Source organism: Mustelus asterias, chromosome 5, assembly GCF_964213995.1.
Source record: "Mustelus asterias chromosome 5, sMusAst1.hap1.1, whole genome shotgun sequence".
NCBI classification, from domain to species: domain Eukaryota; kingdom Metazoa; phylum Chordata; class Chondrichthyes; order Carcharhiniformes; family Triakidae; genus Mustelus; species Mustelus asterias.
In genome coordinates, this window is record NC_135805.1 from 116804879 (window position 1) to 116824939 (window position 20061).

General features: G+C 43.0%; 1 protein-coding gene across 1 annotated transcript in view; it reads right to left on the minus strand.

Annotated features, from left to right (window-relative positions):
* Positions 1–13823, minus strand: part of agpat5 (1-acylglycerol-3-phosphate O-acyltransferase 5 (lysophosphatidic acid acyltransferase, epsilon)) — a 115015-nt gene extending 101192 nt beyond the window's left edge. The window contains exon 1 of the mRNA XM_078213239.1: positions 13386–13823. Coding sequence (XP_078069365.1) covers positions 13386–13604 — 219 coding nt within the window. The 5' untranslated portion in view covers positions 13605–13823. The remainder of the gene's footprint in view (positions 1–13385) is intronic.
* Positions 13824–20061: the final 6238 nt, after the last annotated feature.

Genomic DNA, 20061 nt, shown 5'->3' on the forward strand with positions numbered 1-20061 from the left:
TAGATAGAGTGAACGTTCAAAGACTATTTCCTCGGGTGGATGGAGCTATTACAAGGGGGCATAACGATAGGGTTCGTGGTGGGAGATATAGGAAGGATATCAGAGGTAGGTTATTTACGCAGAGAGTGGTTGGGGTGTGGAATGGACTGCCTGCAGTGATAGTGGAGTCAGACACTTTAGAAACATTTAAGCGGTTATTGGATAGGTACATGGAGCACACCAGGATGATAGGGAGTGGGATAGCTTGATCTTGGTTTCAGATAAAGCTCGGCACAACATCGTGGGCCGAAGGGCCTGTTCTGTGCTGTACTGTTCTATGTTCTAAAATCTGATGGCTACAGGAAAGAAGCCGTTTTTGAGTTGGTTGGTACATGATCTCAGACTTTGGTATCTTTTTCCCGATGGAAGAAGGTGGAAGAGAGAGTATGTCTGGGGTGCATGGGGTCCTTGATTATGCTGGCTGCTTTTTGGAGGCAACGAGAAGAGTAGACAGAGTCAATGGATGGGAGGCTGGTTTGCATGATCGGCTGGGCTTCGTTCACAACCCGAACTTCAAGCAACTTGTAAAGATTTACAATTCACAATGTCTATTCCCCAGCAGACGTTTTTGGGCAATTCACATAGGAATGGTGAGTGAATTAAACTGGCTGTTATTTTGTAAGCAAAATCTTTGCCAGTTTTAAGACTGAAGGAAGAAACCTCTCTCCCTCTTAAGCGGTCTTTCAGAGTCAAGGATGACTTGCTTCCATAATAAAAGTGAGTTTGCAGTTACTGAGGAGGCCAGTACATGACCAACAGTCTCTGTCACAGGTGGGGCAGAGAGTGGTTGGAGGAACAGGTGGATGGGGGTTCGGGTTGCCATGCTCTCCTTTTGTTGTGGACACCTGGCTTCAGCTTGCTCTTGGAGATGAAACCCAACGTATCCCTTTCCCAAATGCCCTTCCACTACTTCAGATCGTCTTGAGCCAGGGATTCCCAGTCAGTGGAGATTTTGAGGATGTCGTTGAAGCATTTTGTCTGTCTTCCTGGGTCTCACATGTCATGACAAAGCAGGAGACTCGTGTCAAGCATACAGTCGATGTGGCCTGAAAGTGAACCACGTTGTCCTCGGTCTAATTGTGGATTTTGACAACATGGGGGCAGTGCTCTGTAGTGGGGGCGAGTTGGTTAAGGACCTTCGTCTTGTGAATGTTGAGTGTAAGGCCCATGCTCTCTCCCATCTCGATGAAGGGGCTGACATGGCATTAGAATTCAGCCTCTGTGTGCGCACAGGCGCAAGCATCATCAGCATTCTGTAGTTCCGTGATAGATGATGCAACGACTTTGGATTTGGCCTGCAGGTTCCTGTTTTTTCTGTAACTGAGCTCCACTCCAGTAGGGAGCTTGCTGAATGAGTGGTAGAGTATTGCAGCATGGGAGATCAAGTGATGGTGTGACCCCAGTCCAAATGTGAATTGGGTCTGTGGTGGATGAGTTGGTCTGGATCCTGGCTTGCATGTATTCATTTATCAGGTGGAGGATGGTGACAAACTTCTGGAGGACAGCCAAAATGGAGGACCATGCTCCATAATCCCTCGTGGTTGACAGTGTCAACGACCTTTGTGAGGCCAAAAGCGGCCACGTACAAAGGTTGGTGCTGTTGCCTACATTCCTCTTGTAGCTGCCATGCAGTGAAGATTGTCAGTTGTGCCCCTCAGCAGGAGGAATGTCTTTTGCAACCTTGGGAGGAGCTCTTCAGCCACAGGGAGAAGATGACTAAGGAGGACTCTTACGATCACCTTTCCCTGTGGCCAACAGCAGGGAAATTATTCTGCAGTTACTGCAAATGGACTTGTCACCTTTCCTGAAGAAAATTATGACATCCGAGATCTCCTGGCACGCAGATAAGGGGAATGAGGTCATGCATTCTTGCCAGTAGTGCTTTAGCAGGGATTCCATCTGCCCCAATGCCTTGTTCTTCTTTAGCTGTTGGATGGCCTTTTCTATCTCCTGCCATATTAGGGTTGTGCTGAGACGTTAGCACGTAGCACGCTGCGGGATGGAGTCAAGGACACTTGTGTTAAAGACAGTCTCTCCTCAGGTGTTCGATGTGCTCCTTCCAACAGGCACTGACTGCCTCTTCTTGATGAGCACCTGGCTGCTCTTGGCCTGCAGTAAGTGGGGCATTGGGTGCTTGGGTCATAGGTGGTCTTAATTGCACATCATGATTGTCAACTAACTGCTGGATCACTTGCACTTTCTCTACCAACCACCTGGTGTTTAGGTCGCGGGTTTTTTCTGGATCCAAGCCTTCAGCCTTCTGTAGTGCTGCTTTCTTGCTCATGTTGGTTTGCTGCTTCAGTTTCAAAAAAGCCTTGGGCTTGCAGTTCATCAGCTCCTGGATCATCTGGTCATTCTTATCGAATCAGTCTTGGTGTTTCCTGGTTGAGTGACCAACTGTCTCTCCGTAGGTATTGATAATGGAGGCCTTGAGGATAGACGAGGCAATGAACATCCTGCGTCTCTGGGTCACTGGGCGCCATCAGGTTGGCAATGAGGCACTGGCTGAATACAACTCTCTTATCAGGGTCTTGAGTGCCTCAGTGTGGATTTTCCTAGTGCATTGTTTCTGTTGCCATGACTGCTTTGGAGTTGCACTGATGTTGATCACGGGACAGATTAGATAGTGGTCCACCCAGCAGTTGCAACCTCGAGCCATGGGACAAGTGATATGGATGTCCTTGTGATCCTGTTGTAGGTGAGCAGTTACCAATGCTCGGAGCGAGGGTGTTGCAAAGAATTCAAAATAGTCAAACACAATTTGCCTCTAAACTAAGAAGAACAATACAAATCAGACTGCAAAACAGTGATGATGATGAGCACGTTCGCCCTCGAAATGGCACAAGCAGCCCACAAAAAAGCAAAGATGAGGCAAAAAATTCAAGTAAATTCCTTCAGTACAATAATACCTTGTATTTCGCACCCACGTTACCCAAATGTGACTGAATAATTGCAGGCGCAGACATCTTGCTGGGTGCAGGAAAACAATGTAGTGTTAAGACTGAGGAGCACCAAGCGTAGAACAAACGGTGAGAAGCTGCCACTTCGATATTAGATTCGGCCTCTCCCATGATGGCACATCCAGGTCCTCCAATCACAGGTTTCCTCGCTCCCAATCTTTTTGCTCTAATCTACAATTGGAGGAGCTACATTGGTGGACGTGGTGGAGACAGCATTCTTGGGAGAGACAGGGGGATTAAAAGCAAAGTAAATCCCAAATTGATGAGAGATAAAATGAGCCAAAAAGTATTATTTTCAGAGCAGAATCCCAGAACTTGAGAGTCAATGGATAGAGTCATAGAGGTTTACAGCATGGAAACAGGCCCTTCGATCCAACTTGTCCATGCCGCCCCTTTTTTTAACCCCTAAGCTCATCCCAATTGCCCGTGTTTGGCCCATATCCCTCTATACCCATCTTACTCATGGAATTGTCTGAACGCTTTTTAAAAGACAAAATTGTACCCGCCTCCACTACTACCTCTGGCAGCTTGTTCCAGACACGCACTACCCCATGTGAAACAATTGCCCCCCCGGACCCTTTTGTATCTCTCCCCTTAAATCTATGCCCTCTAGTTTTAGACTCCCCTACCTTTGGGAAAAGATATTGACTATCTCATTGATCCGTGTCCCTCCTTATTTTATAGACCGCTATAGGATCACCCCTAAGTCTCCTATGCTTCAGCCTCTCCTTATAACTCAAACCATCAAGTCCCGGTAGCATCCGAGTAACTTTTTTCTGCAATCTTTCTAATTTAATAATATCCTTTCTATAATAGGGTGACCAGAACTGTACACAGTATTCCAAGTGTGGCATTACCAATGTCTAGTACAACTTCGACAAGACGTCCCAACTCCTGTGTTCAATATTCTGACCAATGAAACCAAGCACGCCGAATGCCTTCTTCACCACTCTGTCCACCTGTGACTCAACTTTCAAGGAGCTATGAACCTGTACCCCTAGATCTCTTTGTTCTATAACTCTCCTCCAATGCCCTACCATTAATTGAGTAAGTCCTGCCCTGGTTCAATCTACCAAAATGCATCATCTTGCATTTATCTAAATTAAACTCCATCTGCCATTTGCCAGCCCATTGGCCCAATTGATCAAGATCCCGTTGCAATCCTAGATAACCTTCTTCACTGTTCACTATGTTAGTTGACAATTTGCTTCCCTCCCTTTGGGGTTTTTACAAAATCCTTTTAGAGCTGTGCGCTTTGAGGAAGAAAAGGATGCCGTTTCTGGCAGGTGCCAGGGAGAACCAACTGAGAGTCTGCAAACAGTGCTCTCCCAATCTCCCTCCTCGACACTAACCCTCCTATTTCAATAGAAAAAAAGAGAATTTTCAGGATTACCATCGGTGGATGCAGAGGAGAAAGGGAGGCCAACATGACAGTGGATCCAGTGCAGGTAAAGCATTTCTAGCTGTACGCTGGGGAGAGATAGGCAGAGGGAGGGATTGCGGCCGGGGGGGGGGGGGGGGGGGGGTGATATGGGGCAACAGGTAACAATGCTCTCACTCACAGTTGCAGTTTATTTTATGCATATGATTTTCCAACTTGATTAAAAAAATATCATTTTCCTACTAAAACCCTCCTTCTGGACCTAGCTTTCAAAGTTTGCAAACTACAAATGCAACACAGATGCGGCCAGCCCTACCTATAGCATTATGATTATTGCCATTGCCAAATCAATGCTCACTTTCAATTATTAATTCATATCTTTCTAAGTGCCAACTAATTTTATCCCAGATCATTCTCTAAAGGTTTCTCCACCACCAACATTACACTAACTAGCCTGTTGCTGTTGGGTTCATCCCTCTGCCCTTTTTCAAATATGATAAATGTAACTGATGAGATTTGTGCATGTGAAACCTGATAAAATCATTACTTTGACAAACAGGAAACACAAATTAATCACAGAATCAAAAATTGCTGTAAATTGGAATAGATCGAGCTTTTGGAAGGAAACAAACCAGTCTTCATCAGAATTTGCAACATTTGCTATTTTAGTCCGCAACAGAATAAAAATGCAGTATTTTATCTCTATTCTCTGGAAACATCAATGTCAGAAATATCTTTGTCTAATGGCACAGTAGCTCTGAGGCAAATGCCACCCACAAACCAAGTTCATTAATAAAATGGAAAGTGATGGCAAATGTCATTGAGTAATAAAATGTACAATTTAAAATTGAACCATAAGGCCATAGTCGCAACATCAATGTCAAAACTTCTTACATTCAATTACACAATAAAGGGTTTATCAGATCTCAGCTAAATTATTTGTGTGAACCGATTTATGCAATATTGGCAACATCACATTGCAGTAAAGTAAAATAGTTAGGCAAACAGATTAGGGTAAGTGTACCAATCTATCAATTTCAAAAGGAGGTTAAAGGCAACTATATGGGACCAGTTTCCCATACTGACATAAGTCTTAGGTAAAGGTAGAATCACCAAAATATATTTGCAGTAAAAAGGAAACAAGATGAATGAAAACCCTCAATGGTTATTAGATAAACTGCCAATTTGACAGGAACAGTTGGTGGTGGTGATAGTTGTGGTGAGGGGTTGGGAGGGATGAAAGCGCTTTATGCAGTTCCTTTATACATATACAAATTGAAGTACATTAGAAGGAAAAGCATTAACTTTGCACTTAGTTGTGGTAAAGCATCACCACAATATATATAATCTAGTGCACAGAATTCAAATACTGACACACCAGTAGGATGGGAACAAAATTGGACAATTTCCCTGAAGTTCTCCCCGTGTCTTCATGGAGGTTTCCTCCGGGTGCTCCGGTTTCCTCCCCACAGTCCGAAAGATGTGCTGGTTAGGTACATCGGCCATGTTAAATTCTCCCTCAGTGTATCCAAACTGGCGCCAGAGTGTGCCAACTTGGGGATTTTCACAGTAATTTCATTTCAATGTTAACGTAAGCTGACTTGTGACACTAATAAAGAAACTTTAAACAAATAAACTTTAAGACTGGATCAAGGCCTTTCAACAGATGAAAAATTCTATCACACTCATCATGAACTTAGCAACATAGCTCCAATAAGTAGTGGAGAGGGGTCTTACATGGGCAATGTGTTGTCGCTTTCTCATCTGCTGCTATTAACCTAAGCTGCAAGAAAATGGGGAGGTTCCTGTAAATATACAGATTGGGCCTCATTTCTTTATTTGCTTACAGGAGAAGAATGGTGTGCTATCAATTTTAAGTGCTTTATTGTTCTGAAGAATAGAATTGCATCTAGTTGAATTGATTTTCAATATTATAAAAATGATGTCATGTTTCTTCCTACTTCTGAAAATTCATACGTGAGTCAAGCAACAGCTTGAAATTAATTACTTTCAAGCATCAGCAGTCGAGACCACCTGGAAACAGATAGGGAGGGGTTCCAAGCAATTAGAAGTCACACTGGTGAAGTATTGTTGCACAGAGCAATTAAAAGTCACACTCATGAAGTATTATTGCACAGTCAGCTGAAGTATTGTTTATTTGCATCCATTGCACCCCAAGTGCTGATCTTAAGAATTCTCTGCAGAGCTACAAGAAAACCACCAAAATGGTTGAAGATCTCCATTGGGAATAGAATTATCAAGTGAATTGAAAGCATTTTCAACTGGCAATATTTTTTCATGGACTTTATCTATTATAATAAACGTATAAGTGCATTGATTTAGGATAGCTGGACCTCAATTAGGTGAAAAAAATGTTTAAATATTAGAATTACCAATTCACCCAATTTAATGGGTACCTCCAAATGATGACAATCTCAACCTCATATTCTATTCAGAGGAAATAAACTTCATAAATGAAAGATAAATTTAAATAAAAAATGCCACTCATTCACCTCACAAGTGAGTTCACCATTTTTGAAAAGACATCTACATGCATACTTCTTTGCTTAGCCTCCTCAGCTTCCAACAGTCAAAACTGATTGTTAAATCCGTTTTCTACAAATATCAAAACACCAACCACTGAAAAAGATTTTCTCCGCCATACGCTTATGTCCAAAGCCCAACGTTAAATATCCTTCCTGAATAAATCTGCATTATCTAAAGTTACATTCAAAACTTTTGCTTGCAACTTGCCCCTGATGTTCAGGGTAGTTTTATAGACCAGCAATATCAAAAATCAAAACAAAATCGTAAAGGAGTTGGCAGCAGTTATTTACTTTACATCTGGAAGGAGGAATAAAAATTAATAGAATGGTGAGTTCAACTACCAGATTTAGCTGGTGCCTTTCTGCATTAAGCACGTATCACGGACAAAATTTGTCGCTTTTCCATACTATCCGCAATCAATGTATGAAAGATGTATTCTTAGCCTCCCAATTTAAATAATTCCAGCAGCAAGCTTTTTGAGTTTTAAAACAAAGATTATTATCCCAAATGTGGCCCAAAGGTAAAAAAAAAAGACGTCTCACTCGCCTCACATACATGATCACTGGCACAAAGATTAGATATAGATGAAGAAAAACACAATACGATCACAAATTGTCTTAGTCTCACTTTCTGGGCAGACATGTCGTTTCTTAGGTGCGTTGGTGCTTTTAATTGAAGTTAACATTTTGTAAGCAGAGGATTGTAAGCAGAGGTTGCTTGTATTAAATGTCCAGGAGATGGATTCTCAGATGAACTTGAAGATAGAAATTGGTGGGCTTAATTGGTGAGTTGAATGAGTGCCATATTTATTTTAAATTTAGACTCTGCAAATTGAGCATTTATCCCCCATTATTGAAGTTTTTGTTGAATTCAGATGGGTGATTTTGCAATTATCATTTAAACCTGATTTCATCACTTTCCTATTGCAAGGTACTGGTGGCAACAATAAAACTAACCACATCTAAATTTTGCATACTTTTTGGTACACTAAACACCAGGGGAATGCAGTTCTGCAAAATCCAAAGTCCACAGCTCTGCAACAACTGCTCTGCAAAAAACCTGGCAGTTTACACGCTCCCAAATTCCAGATATGTTTGCACACCCTTACTATTTAGTAGCAGCACAATAAAATACTAGCCTTGAAAAAAAAGTGAACTCTTTATGTTCCGTTCCATGGAAATAGCAGCGAATGCACCATTTGACAGACATGATAACATCATATACAGGAAGGATTATATCACCCAAAACCCCATACGTAAATTTAACAAAATCGGACCCTATGGAGAGGGTAAAAGAAATTTGGGAATAGTTGAAGGAAAAGAAAGTAATGAAAATGCTGTCCCTTTAAATCTTTTTTCATGCAACTTGTTTTCTTAATTGAAGATCAGAAAAAGCTAGAAATACTGAGCAGATCTGGCAGTAACTGTGGAGACAGAAACAGATTTAACCTTTCAGGTCTGTGATCTCTCATCAGAACACAGGTCACAGACCTGCAACATTAACTGTTTCTCTCTGCATAATGCTGCCAGACCTGCTGAGTATTTCTAGTACTTTCTGTTTTTCTTTCAGATTTTCAGCATCCACAGTCTTTTGCTTTCCAAAGGCACTTTTCACCATGTGTGGTTGGCATTCTCTCACTGTAAATGTAATTTCTGATGGTTTCAGGTCTGAACTGTTAAGCTGCTGTGTACTTAATAAACTAGTCACACAATTGCTGCAGCTGTTACTGACAGAAATCATGTGCCTATGATAAAAGGCATGTGGGGGATTGGTCATTTAGCACTGTGGTATTACCATGTGTGGAAGCAGTGAGTGAACAAATATGGTTTTCATTTCACATCTACTTGCTAGGTTATTCATCTCTACTGAGCACCACTGGGCTTGGCGATCATTTTTTGTGGGTACTGCATTATGACACAACTTCAGCACCAGTGAAAGATTGGCAATATACATCCAAGTCTGGGAGGTGCGTGACTCGGATGGGAACCTTGCTTTCATGCACCTGCTTTGTCTCAGTGGCGTAGATCAGCTGCTACATCATTTAAGCTGATTCAAGATCAAGCGCATGCAGCACACGAGATGTCCCAGAGGGACCACAATGAAAAAATGGTTTAAGGGGATGGATACCAAAACAAAAGAAAATCACCATTTTCTCTTTCCAGTATATGGCTTTGAAGGCGGAAGTGGGATGAAGAGAGCAGAAGACAAGATACCAGAATCAATGGAATGTGTAGTTCGAAAGGGAGCAAGTTACAGGAAGAGGGAGAGATGAAGCTGTAAAGGAATTTAGAATACATGAATAAGGATTTTAAATTTGCAGTGACAGAGATCAGGAGCCAATGTAAATCAGTGAGAGAAGGGGTAATGGCAAACAGGATTGTGGGTGCGATGGAACACAAGCAGAATTTTAAATGCGGTGAAGTTTATGGAGAAGGGGAGACTCATCAGGAAATCTTTGGCACAGCTGAGTATGAAGGTTATAAGATGGAACTTCTGAGAGTTTCAGCAGAAAATGGGTTCACGCAGAAAAGTTGCAGAAGTGACAGAAGCCCTGGGGGGGCGTCCACAAGAAGGGAGATCAGGTGTCGAGAATTAGGTCGAGGGAAAATGAAATCTGGAGGCCTCAGAGCCCTAAAGGGAAATTGCCACCAGTCAGAAGGGGGATTCTGGAGATGATCGGTCATCCACCAACCTGACTACAAATTGAGGTTGGGTGGGAAAAGGCTCTTAAAGGTAGGCTACTCGTTCGAGACTGGGCCCACCCTGGCGTAAAATTGCAACAAGTTTGGAATGGTGGGAATCAAAACCATGCAATTTCATAACCCCCACCCTTGGAACCCGTCATGAGAATGTAAAATTCTAGCCCATGTCTTTGAATAATGCTGTTACAGAGAAGTACGATCTTGAGGAAGAGACCAAGGACAGCTCCTTGGTGGGAAGCGGGGAGGGAAGCAGCTGAACTGATGGTCTTATCCTTCGTGACAAAGAAATCCACAAGTTCCTTGGGCATGTTGCAAGGATAGAATGAGCAGGTAACTGCCACTGAACTTACAAACAACAAAAAACAAGCAGGAGTCAGTCATTCAACCCCTCGATCCTGCTCTGTCATTTAATAAAATCATAGCTAATCTGGTAGCAACATCAAATCTACATCTTGCCTGCCACTGATATCACCCCCTTGCTTACCAAGAATCTATCCACCTCTGCTTTAAAAATATTTAATGACTCTGCTTCCACCACATTCTGAGATAGAGAGTTCCAAAGGCTCACAACCCTCAGAAAAAAATTCACCTTCTCTCCATTTTGAATAGTGATCTCTTGTTCTAGATTATCCCACAAGAAGAAACATCATCTCCACATCCACCTTGTCAAGACCCTTCTGGATCTTATTTGTTTCAATCAAGCTGTTGCTTACTTTTCTAATAAGCAGATACAAGGCCAGCCTGTCCAACCTTTCTTTATAAGGCAACCCACCCATTCCAGATGTTAGCCTGGTAAACCTTTGCTGAACTGCTTCCAATGCATTTACATCTTTCCTTAAATAAATTGACCAATGCGATACATGCCCTGTCCAACTGAAGCGTAACTTCCCAATTTTTGTATTTACCTTGCATTCAACGACCTGGAGTGTTCTTTTATGTACTCAATATCTCGGTAAACAACGAGCCCACTTGTTAAATGGGAAGTCTTTGTTACTACACGGAACCAGATGAACTGCTCAACTTTAGAAAGTGGAAGAACTTACACTATAAAATTAGGCAACAAAATCCTAGTCAGACTTATTGAGCACAAAGCAGTTAGTGCAGTGTTAAGTACAAAAGGTGAATTTACAATCATTACAAACTCCACTATTCTCTTGGGAAAAATAGAAAATAAGAGAAATGAAGTGTTAGCTGCACAAATATCCAGCACAAAACCAATACTTCTGGATCACAATACATTATATCTTACTACCAGCGTCTGATTTGTCCCTTACTCCTGACACACCTACTCCAAATGAGGGATCAAATAAACCAAATAAAATAGGAAAAGGCACCAAACAGAAAAGCATCAGGCATAATGCTTAAGAAAGAATTCTTATAAATGTAATTAATTTTTTTTATGCAACGGACAATGATGTGTAGTTCTGTAGCTGAAGCAACTTGAATTTGTATATCAGCTCTAATTAAATAAAACATTCACATGCACTTCACAGTCCCACTCAGTCAAAATCTGTCACTGAGAAAGGATGACAGGTGACCAAAGGTTTGGTCAAAGTGGTAAGTTTTATGGAGCAACTTTAAAGGAGAGAATTACAAAGGCAAGGAGGTTTACGGTGGAAATCCCAGAGATTCACTTCATGGAAAGCTGAAGGCATCACTGAAATGATGGGTTGAGGATCAGGAGGCCAGAATTGGAGCCGAGCACAGGGATGATTGATCTACAAGGCTTGGTCAGCTAAGTTTTTGATGAGTTGAAGTTTAAAGCATTGGAGATTTACTTGGAAAACACTAGAATAGAACCACAGAATACCTACAGTGCAGAAGGAGGCAATTCAGCTCATGGAGTCTGGATCAACTCTCCGAAAAGGCATCCTACCCAGGCCCACCCCCCATCCCACCTTATCACTGTGATCCATGAATTTACTATGGCCAATCCACCTAACCTGCACATCTTTGGACTGTGGGAGGAAGCCAGAGCACCCAGAGAAAACCCACACAGATAAAGGGAGAATGCGCAAACTCCACACCAAGGCTGGAATCAAATCTGGGTCCCTGGTGCTGTGAGGCACCAGTGCTAACCACTGTGCCACCATGTCGCCCGAAATTGCATTGAAATTGCAAAAGCATTGAGAGTTTCAGCAGCAAATGGGATATTTTGGATGCAAAAAAATAGACAGTCTTGGTGGCAGAGTATACCGGCATGAATCTGATGGGCTGGTGACCTCCTGTGTTGTAACTATGACTATAACATGGGGGTTGGAAATTCAGTTCTTTCAAAAAGGATGCCACGAATGTGAACACTCTCGCTCAGCTTCTGGCAGTGGCCAGTAATGAGAACACACTCACTTGATCAGTCCAGAATTTGCAGCAGGGACCAAAGATGATGGTTCTGATCTTCTCAATAATTTTTACAGTTATCTGGAGATTTCCCTTCACCCAATACTGGATTTTGGGAAAGCCAGGTGACAAACCAAAAGCAACGCAGGGGTTGAGAAACACTGCATTAAAGTAGCTGCTGACAACTCCATGCTCAAAGTAGTTAAAGTGGCTTCCAAACTCCTCCACATGTATAGAGATTGTCATATTACAAAGATGACCAAAACTTTCTAAATGTTACGGAAAAAGTCTTGAAGTGTCATATCCACTCATTTTAAAATAACCATAAAGTCATAAATTTAGAAATTTCTGCTGCAACTGGACCAATTATTCAGATTCAGTGATGGGGTATGCAAATTTAAACTTAGCAATTCTGAAATAATAATCCATGTCAGACCATTTTTCCTTGGTACACAAATTATCATATGATGTAACTTAAGTACAGAATATGTGATAGATATTTATGCATAATATATGCATCACTCATGTGAAATCACAAATGAGCTACATCGGAGAATTCAATACTGAAGATACTTAATGCTTTGCCAGTCTCAGGTTCAATGAATATGATGACTGGAATATGAGTGCTAACCCCATCCCCAAGAAAGTTACTTTATTGTTGGATGTTTACTTCATGGAATTGCAAGAGTGTTGAGTTAATGAAATAGGATATTCACCCTGGCTATTCCTCAATGGTGCACATAGGTTATCTCAATTTCCCATGTAACCAATACAAATGGTCAGCAAGTCCCATGCTAATCTTTTACACATTATTTGCACCAAGGTGTGAATGATGTTAAAACTCCATTCAAATCTTATGATTCAAAATGATCAACTACTAAATATGTAAACACATGGTGTGGCACTGACTCAGATTTAAAGGTGCAATGTTTGTCCTGTGATAAGTCAGCTGATTTCAGTCAGAAATTGTGTTCAGTATTGTGGACTGTTGAACTCAACACATGACTTCTCATGCCAGACAGCTATCCAGTGATGATGCACTGATGTTGCAGTCGGTCAGCCAACATTCAGTTGACCTATGGACACCCACCATCCCCAAGGCTCCCTCTGGGGAAGTGTGGTACTATGATCCAGTAAAATATCTGTACACTTCAGGGGGAAAAAACTAGAGGGAGGTGAGAAGATGAAAAACAGTCTAAATGAGCTTAAACCATTTGATTCCACATTCTGGCTTTATAGCCAATGTCAGATAAGACTGCAGACTTGCTACAACTTCACTACCTGGCAATAGGGGAAGAGGGCAAACACACCCACCCAAACATGTCAGTATTGGAGCAGACAGGAAAGCAGAGAGTGGGTTGAAGCGGGTGGGTTTCCTCTCTCCCCGCTGTCAGTCAGCGTCTGGATAAAAGCTCTCACCTCCACCCCGGTGTAGCTCTCGAAGAAGAAGAGGACGACACTCTGGTAGATGGTGTAGAGCCGGTCGTCCATGATGTGGTAGAGGCGGGAGGGCAGCAGCATGGAGAGAAGACGCCAGGCCGCCCAGGTGAGGAGGTAAACCGGGGCCGTGCCCATCATCACAGCGGCCGGCAACCAGTAGCGAAGCGAGTGAGTGTGGACAACGAGGGAGAGCAGCATTGTGGCCGGGGGACGGAGAGAGAGTGTGGGGGGACGGGGACAGGGAGGAGAGGAGGCCGGGGCGGCGGGGCTCCCGCCTCAAGAGCGGGCAGGGAGAGGGGACGGGACGTTCGGGTGATCGATGTCGGAGTCACGGCCTCAGCGGCGGAACCTCCACCATGTTCAGATCAGCGCCTCTCTCCCCCTTGCTTCCACCCGCTAGCATCGCGCCTGCTCATTGGCCGCCGCCTCCCCCATAGCAACGGGGGCGGGGCCAGTGGGGAAAGGGGCGGGCCTAAGGCAGCTCCTGGAGACAGACACTGAGCAACATCTGGGCCCAAAACTCACCACTGAAACAGACTTCACCAGTTATACAGACTTCACCATTGACATTGTGAAAGGAATTAACACTGCTCAGGCTTTTCGGTCCTTTTTTTGGTGTTGCTGCTGTCAGCACTCCATAACTAAAATCTTAACTTACTATGAGTTCTGCATTTGTTTTGGTAGTGTTACTTTATTTATTAGTGTCACAAATAAGCTTGCATCAACATTGCAATGAAGTTACTGTGAAAACCTTCTCGTCACCACACTCCGGTGCCTGTTCACGTACACTGAGAGAGAATTTAGCACAGCCAATGCACCTAACCATCTAACCAATGCACCCACCTTTCAGACTGTGGGGGGAAACCCATGCAGACTCTGCACAATGACCCAAGCTGGGAATCAAACCAGGGTCCCTGGTGTTGTGAGGCAGCAGTGCTAACCATTGGGCCACATTAGGGCAAACACAGTAAGAAGTCTCACAACACCAGGTTAAAGTCCGACAGGTTTATTTGGTCGCAAAATCCACTAGCTTTCGGAGCGCTGCCCCTTCGTCAGGTGAGTGGGAGTTCTATTAACAAACAGGGTATATAAAGACACTAACTCAATTTACAAAATAATGATTGGAATGCGAGTCTTTACAGGTAATCAAGTCTTAAAGGTACAGACAATGTGAGTGGAGAGAGTGTTAAGCACAGGTTAAAGAGATGTGTATTGTCTCCAGACAGGACAGTTAGTGAGATTTTGCAAGTCCAGGCAAGTTGTGGGGATTACAGATAGTGTGACATGAACCCAAGATCCCGGTTGACACCGTCCTCATGTGTGCGGAACTTGGCTATCAGTCTCTGCTCAGCGACTCTGCGCTGTCGTGTGTTGTGAAGGCCGCCTTGGAGAACACTTACCCGAAGATCAGAGGCCGAATGCCCATGACCGCTGAAGTGTTCCCCAACAGAAAGAAAACACTCTTGCTTGGTGATTGTCGAGCAGTGTTCATTCATCCGTTGTCGTAGCGTCTGCATGGTCTCCCCAATGTACCATGCTGCGGGACATCCTTTCCTGCAGCGTATCAGGTAGACAATGTTGGCCGTTAGGGCAGACAGCCAAAAGATTGTTTGAAGAGGTAAGTCATAAGAAGTATCTGAATGGAGGAAAAAGAAATGGAGATGTGAAGATATTCAAGGGGGCAATTCCAGTTGTAGGTACTGCCACGAGTGGTGGATTGATTGAAATTAGGGATGCGCAAGACACCAGAATTAGATGGGCATAGCTATCTCAGAGGGTTCTGGGGTTAGAGGAGATTACAAGGATTGAGAGGGACAAGGTCATGGAAAGGTTGAAAACAAGAATGAGAATTTTAAAATTGAGTCATTTCTTAACCAGGAGCCAATGAGCACAGGGGTGATGAGTGAACTGGACTTGATGCAAAGATATAAGCAAAGTTTTGGATGACCTCAAGTTTACAGAAATAGAAGGTGAGTGGAGTGCACTGGAATAGTCAAGACTAGAGATAACAAAGCCATGGATGAGAGTTTCAGCAGCAGACGAGCTGAAGCAGGGGCAATTCAGGTAATATCACAGAGGTGGAAAGAGATGGCTCTGGTGGTGGCCTGGATAGGCAACTGAAAGCATAGCTGCTGATGGAGAAGCAATTAAAAATGGGGGCGCACTACAGGGCAAGTTGGAGTAGCATGAAGATCTCTGATGGTTAGAGAGCTTTAAAAGATATGGAAGGCCATGGTCTTCGAAGGATAAGGAAATAAGGATGGAAGTTATAAAACTGAGACCCTGCCAGACCAGGAGTCAGTGTAGATCAATGATGGGTGAATGGGACTGTAACCATGGCATCACAGAGCACAAGCAAAATTGAAATTTAAAGTTTAAAATTTTAAAAGTTTATTTATTAGTGTCACAAATAGGCTTACATTAACACTGCACTGAAGTTACTGTGAAAATCCCTTATTGGAAATCAGGGAGGAAATCTCCACTGGTTGGGAAACTAACCATCTCTCCTTGGCATTCAATGGTATTACCATTGCAAAATTCCACAGCATAGCATCAACATCTTGGGGATCACCATTGGCCAGAAACCTAACTGGGCCAACTACCTAAATGCTCTGGCTAAAAGAGCAGATCAGAGGCTGGATAAATTGTGATGAGTGACAAGTAACTTACTTCTTGATTTCCCAAAGCCTATCCACCATCTAGAAGGTACAAGCCAGGTGTGTGATGGAATAATCTCCAGTTATCCTGGATTATTGCAACTCCAACAACACTCAAGAAGCTTTACACCTTCCAAGACAAAACAGCATATTTCATTGGTAGCCCATCCACCATCTTAAACATTCACCACTCCACCAACCAAGGCTGCAGCATGTATCAACCACAGGATGCACTGCAACAAATCACCAAAGCTTCCGTGACAACACCTCCCAAAACTATGATCTCCACCACCTTCAAGGGCTCATGAAACACCAAGTTCCCTGCAAGTCACATATTATCTTGGAGGGGGTGGTGTTGGGGCGGTTGGTGGGGAAGCAGGAGAAAGGTAATGTTACAAAGACTTTTTAAATAGTCTTGGTAAGAAGTCCCCTTGGAAGCCAGGTGGAAGGTAAATGAGCTCAGAGATAAGTGGTTACATTAAGATTCTGCGCTTCTGGGTTTAGCCTGAGATAGCAGCTGCTGAATTTCGTGAACTCAAAAACGAGAGTACACAAATGTTTGCAACTAGGAAATGATGGAAAATAACACCTATATAGAAAATCCTCTGATTAACTTCTTCTGTAAGCAATAAAGTAAAGATGGTACAAAGCAGTGAAAGGTTGTTGTCTGCTGAATAAGCATTAAGATTACCCTTGGAATTCTTATTCTTATTGTTATTTTATTATGTGCTATGTATCTAAGTGATAAAGAAAAAATAACTGGATAGTGAAATGTTTCACACTGACAAATTCTTCCAAAAAGTAAGATCAAATTTTTCGGTTAGGAAATTAAGAGAAACTTGGGAATTCAGAGAGAATTGTTTCACATGCAAAGGCTATTAAACATATGGAACAAATTACCAGGGAAGACCATTTCAAGGAAATTGAATAAATTAATTCAAAGGACAATTAGATAGCTTTCTTCGGATAAAGTGGTTTGATGAATAAATTGCTGAATAATTGATGAGTGAATTGAAAAGGGATGTACTTTTGAGCCAAGAGGTCTTGTCTTGTTCCAAATACATCCGACATTTCTATTCTGTTGTGAATTGAAATTAATTAATTTCAAATTAAGTGTAGCACAGATTAAAATTAGGAGTAACACTTTCTACTATCCTAACAACATCTGCATTTCAAATTTTAATAATGTGCATTATCCTCCACGTTAGCGAGAAGGAAGGAGGACAAGTACTCTTTTGGGTCCAGATTTCGGGCAAGGACAGTATCGAGATTGAGTATAATAACATAAAGCTACATTTAGATAGTACCTCCAATTTAGTAAAACATCCCAATGTATTTCGCAGGAGCATTATCAAAAAAAACCAAGCAACTTATCAGGACACTGACCAAATGTTTCATTAGAGTGTAAGATTTTAAGGAACATCTTGAAAGGAGGAGGGAGAGGAAAAGAGAGAAAAGCTTTGGAAGGGCGTTTCATAGAATCATAGAATCCCTATAGTGAAGAAGCAAGTCATTCAGCCCATCGAGCATGCACCGACAACAATCCCACCCTGGCCCTATCCCTGTAGCCCCACGTATTTACCCGACTAATCCCCCTGACATCCCCCTAACACTAAGGGGTAATTTAGCATAGCCAATCAACCTAATCCACACATTTTTGGACTGTGGGAGGAAACCGGAGCACCCAGAGGACACCCATGACGGCAGGGGGAGAATGTGCAAACTTCACACAGTCACCCAAGCCAGGAGTCAGACCCGAATCCCTGGCGCTGTGAGGCAGCAGTGTTAACCAATGTCCAACCGTACCGCCCCAGAGTTGAGGAGCTCACAACTGAAATCATGACTGCAAAAGATGGAGGAATTTCAATTGGGGTTGATCAAGAGTCCATATTGCAGGAGTACAGATATCTCGGTTGGTTAGATGAAGTTACAGAGATAAGGAGGAATATGAAAGCAAGAATGAGAAGCTGAAAACTTAGCTTTGCCATACCAGGAGTCAGCAGGCACACTGAGTCATTTGTTTTCAAGGCTATGTTTTGTACTTTTTTCTCATCTGTATGAGCAAAATGTTTGTAGCTTAGGGAAGACAATGGGTGGAATTTTCCCATGCCCCTGCTGGTGGGTACAATGGCAGGCGGGTGGGTGGGGAGAATTCAGTGGGAGGCTCAAAAATTCATAGATTCATAGAAATAGATAGTGCAGAAGGAGGCCACTTGGCCCATCAAGTCTACACTGACCACAATCCCACCCAGGCCCTATCCCCATAACTACATGCATTTAGCCTAGCTAGATCCCCTGACACCAAGGGGCAATTTAGCATGGCCAATCCACCTAACCCGCATATCTTTGGAACATAGAACATAGAACAGTACAGCACAGAACAGGCCCTTCGGCCCACGATGTTGTGCCGAGCTTTGGACTGTGGAAGGAAACCGGAGCACCCAGAGGAAACCCACGCAGACACGCCAGTGTGAATACTCTGCCAGAATGGGTCAGGAACCCCGCTGAGGGCTGGTGTAAAACTGATTTGCATTCTTCTAATGGGATGAAGGCACATCCAGAATTTTCCACCCAGGCCCGATTCTGGCAATGCCAGCGGGAAAATATGTTGATCCAAATCACATCTGGAACAATGTGGTGTGCAGATGTTGAAACTCACTTGAACAATACCTGGGGCTACGGGGCTACCTCTGAGGTTCAAGATGGAGGCCATGAGCAACCTGGATCCTGCAATACCACAGCAGGAGGTCAGGGGAGCATCTACGGGTGGACCTTCCAGATTCAATGTCCTGGAGGAGATCCATCTTCCAGCCTCAGAATGTTCTTGGAGATCCATTTTCTTTCATCGATAGTGGGTTTGCTTTATCAATATGACCCCGTCATGGAATGTGGTGCAAATTGCCCGGTGGCACAATTAATGAGGTTGGGACCGGAAGATTTAGCGTGTTTTCCTGCAGGCCTCTGAAGCAGGAAACACTTTGTATTCCCAACACTGCCACTGACCTTAGACCTAGAAGGGAGAATTCCATGCAATCTTTCTATCTCTGCCAATGTCATACCAGAGCCAGTCACTTGGACATGCCTGGGTTTCCTCCGGGTGCTCTGGTTTCCTCCCACAGTCTAAAGATGTGCGGGTTAGGTTAATTGGCCATGCTAAAATTGCCCCTTAGTGTCCTGAGATGCGTAGGTTAGAAGGATTAGCGGGTAAATGTGTGGGGGTAAGGGGGTGGGGCCTGGGTGGAATTGTGGTTGGTGCAGACTCGATGGGCCGAATGGCCTCTTTCTGCACTGTCGGGTTTCTATGATTCTAGAACCAGCCAGGTGCAAACCACATATTGTCTAAATGCACTAATACAAACAACTTAATCTTGAATTTATAAATGAGCTGGACTTCTATGTGACAGAGTATCTTTCCTTGATCAGGCACCACTCCACAGTTCAGAAACTCAGCTTTTTGTGTGGAAGCAATATCGCATCACTGTATGGATATTACTGTGCTCAAAGCTCCTGGCTCCCCTCTCTGAGGCTTTCCTGACTTCTCTATTTCTCTCCAGGTCTCTTTGTATTATTTTCTCTCTTTGCCAAACTTCAGTTTCTTCTCTCTCTCTCCCTTCAGCTTAGTATCTCATTTCAGTGATATAAGAATGCATAAAATTTGCTCAGATTTTTAGACAGCATGTGATAACGTCACATATATGAGTTTCATATGGGCTCATCTAGAATTACATTATTATTTCAATGCAACTCAGATACATGGGAGTCACCGGTATCTGAATGTTCAGACAGTTTGTGCCTGTCGGATTGTAAATTTGTTCAAGTTGCAAATAAATATTAATGCTGACATTAAGGCTATTAAGGTATTAAATAACAAAATAGAAAAAAAGCTGAATACAGTCAAGATCTGCACACAGTAACGTGAGTGCTTCATAGCATATTTGCGTGTCAGGTACACAAGTCACGCCACAACTGAGATCCTGTTTCACAATCTTGAATTATCC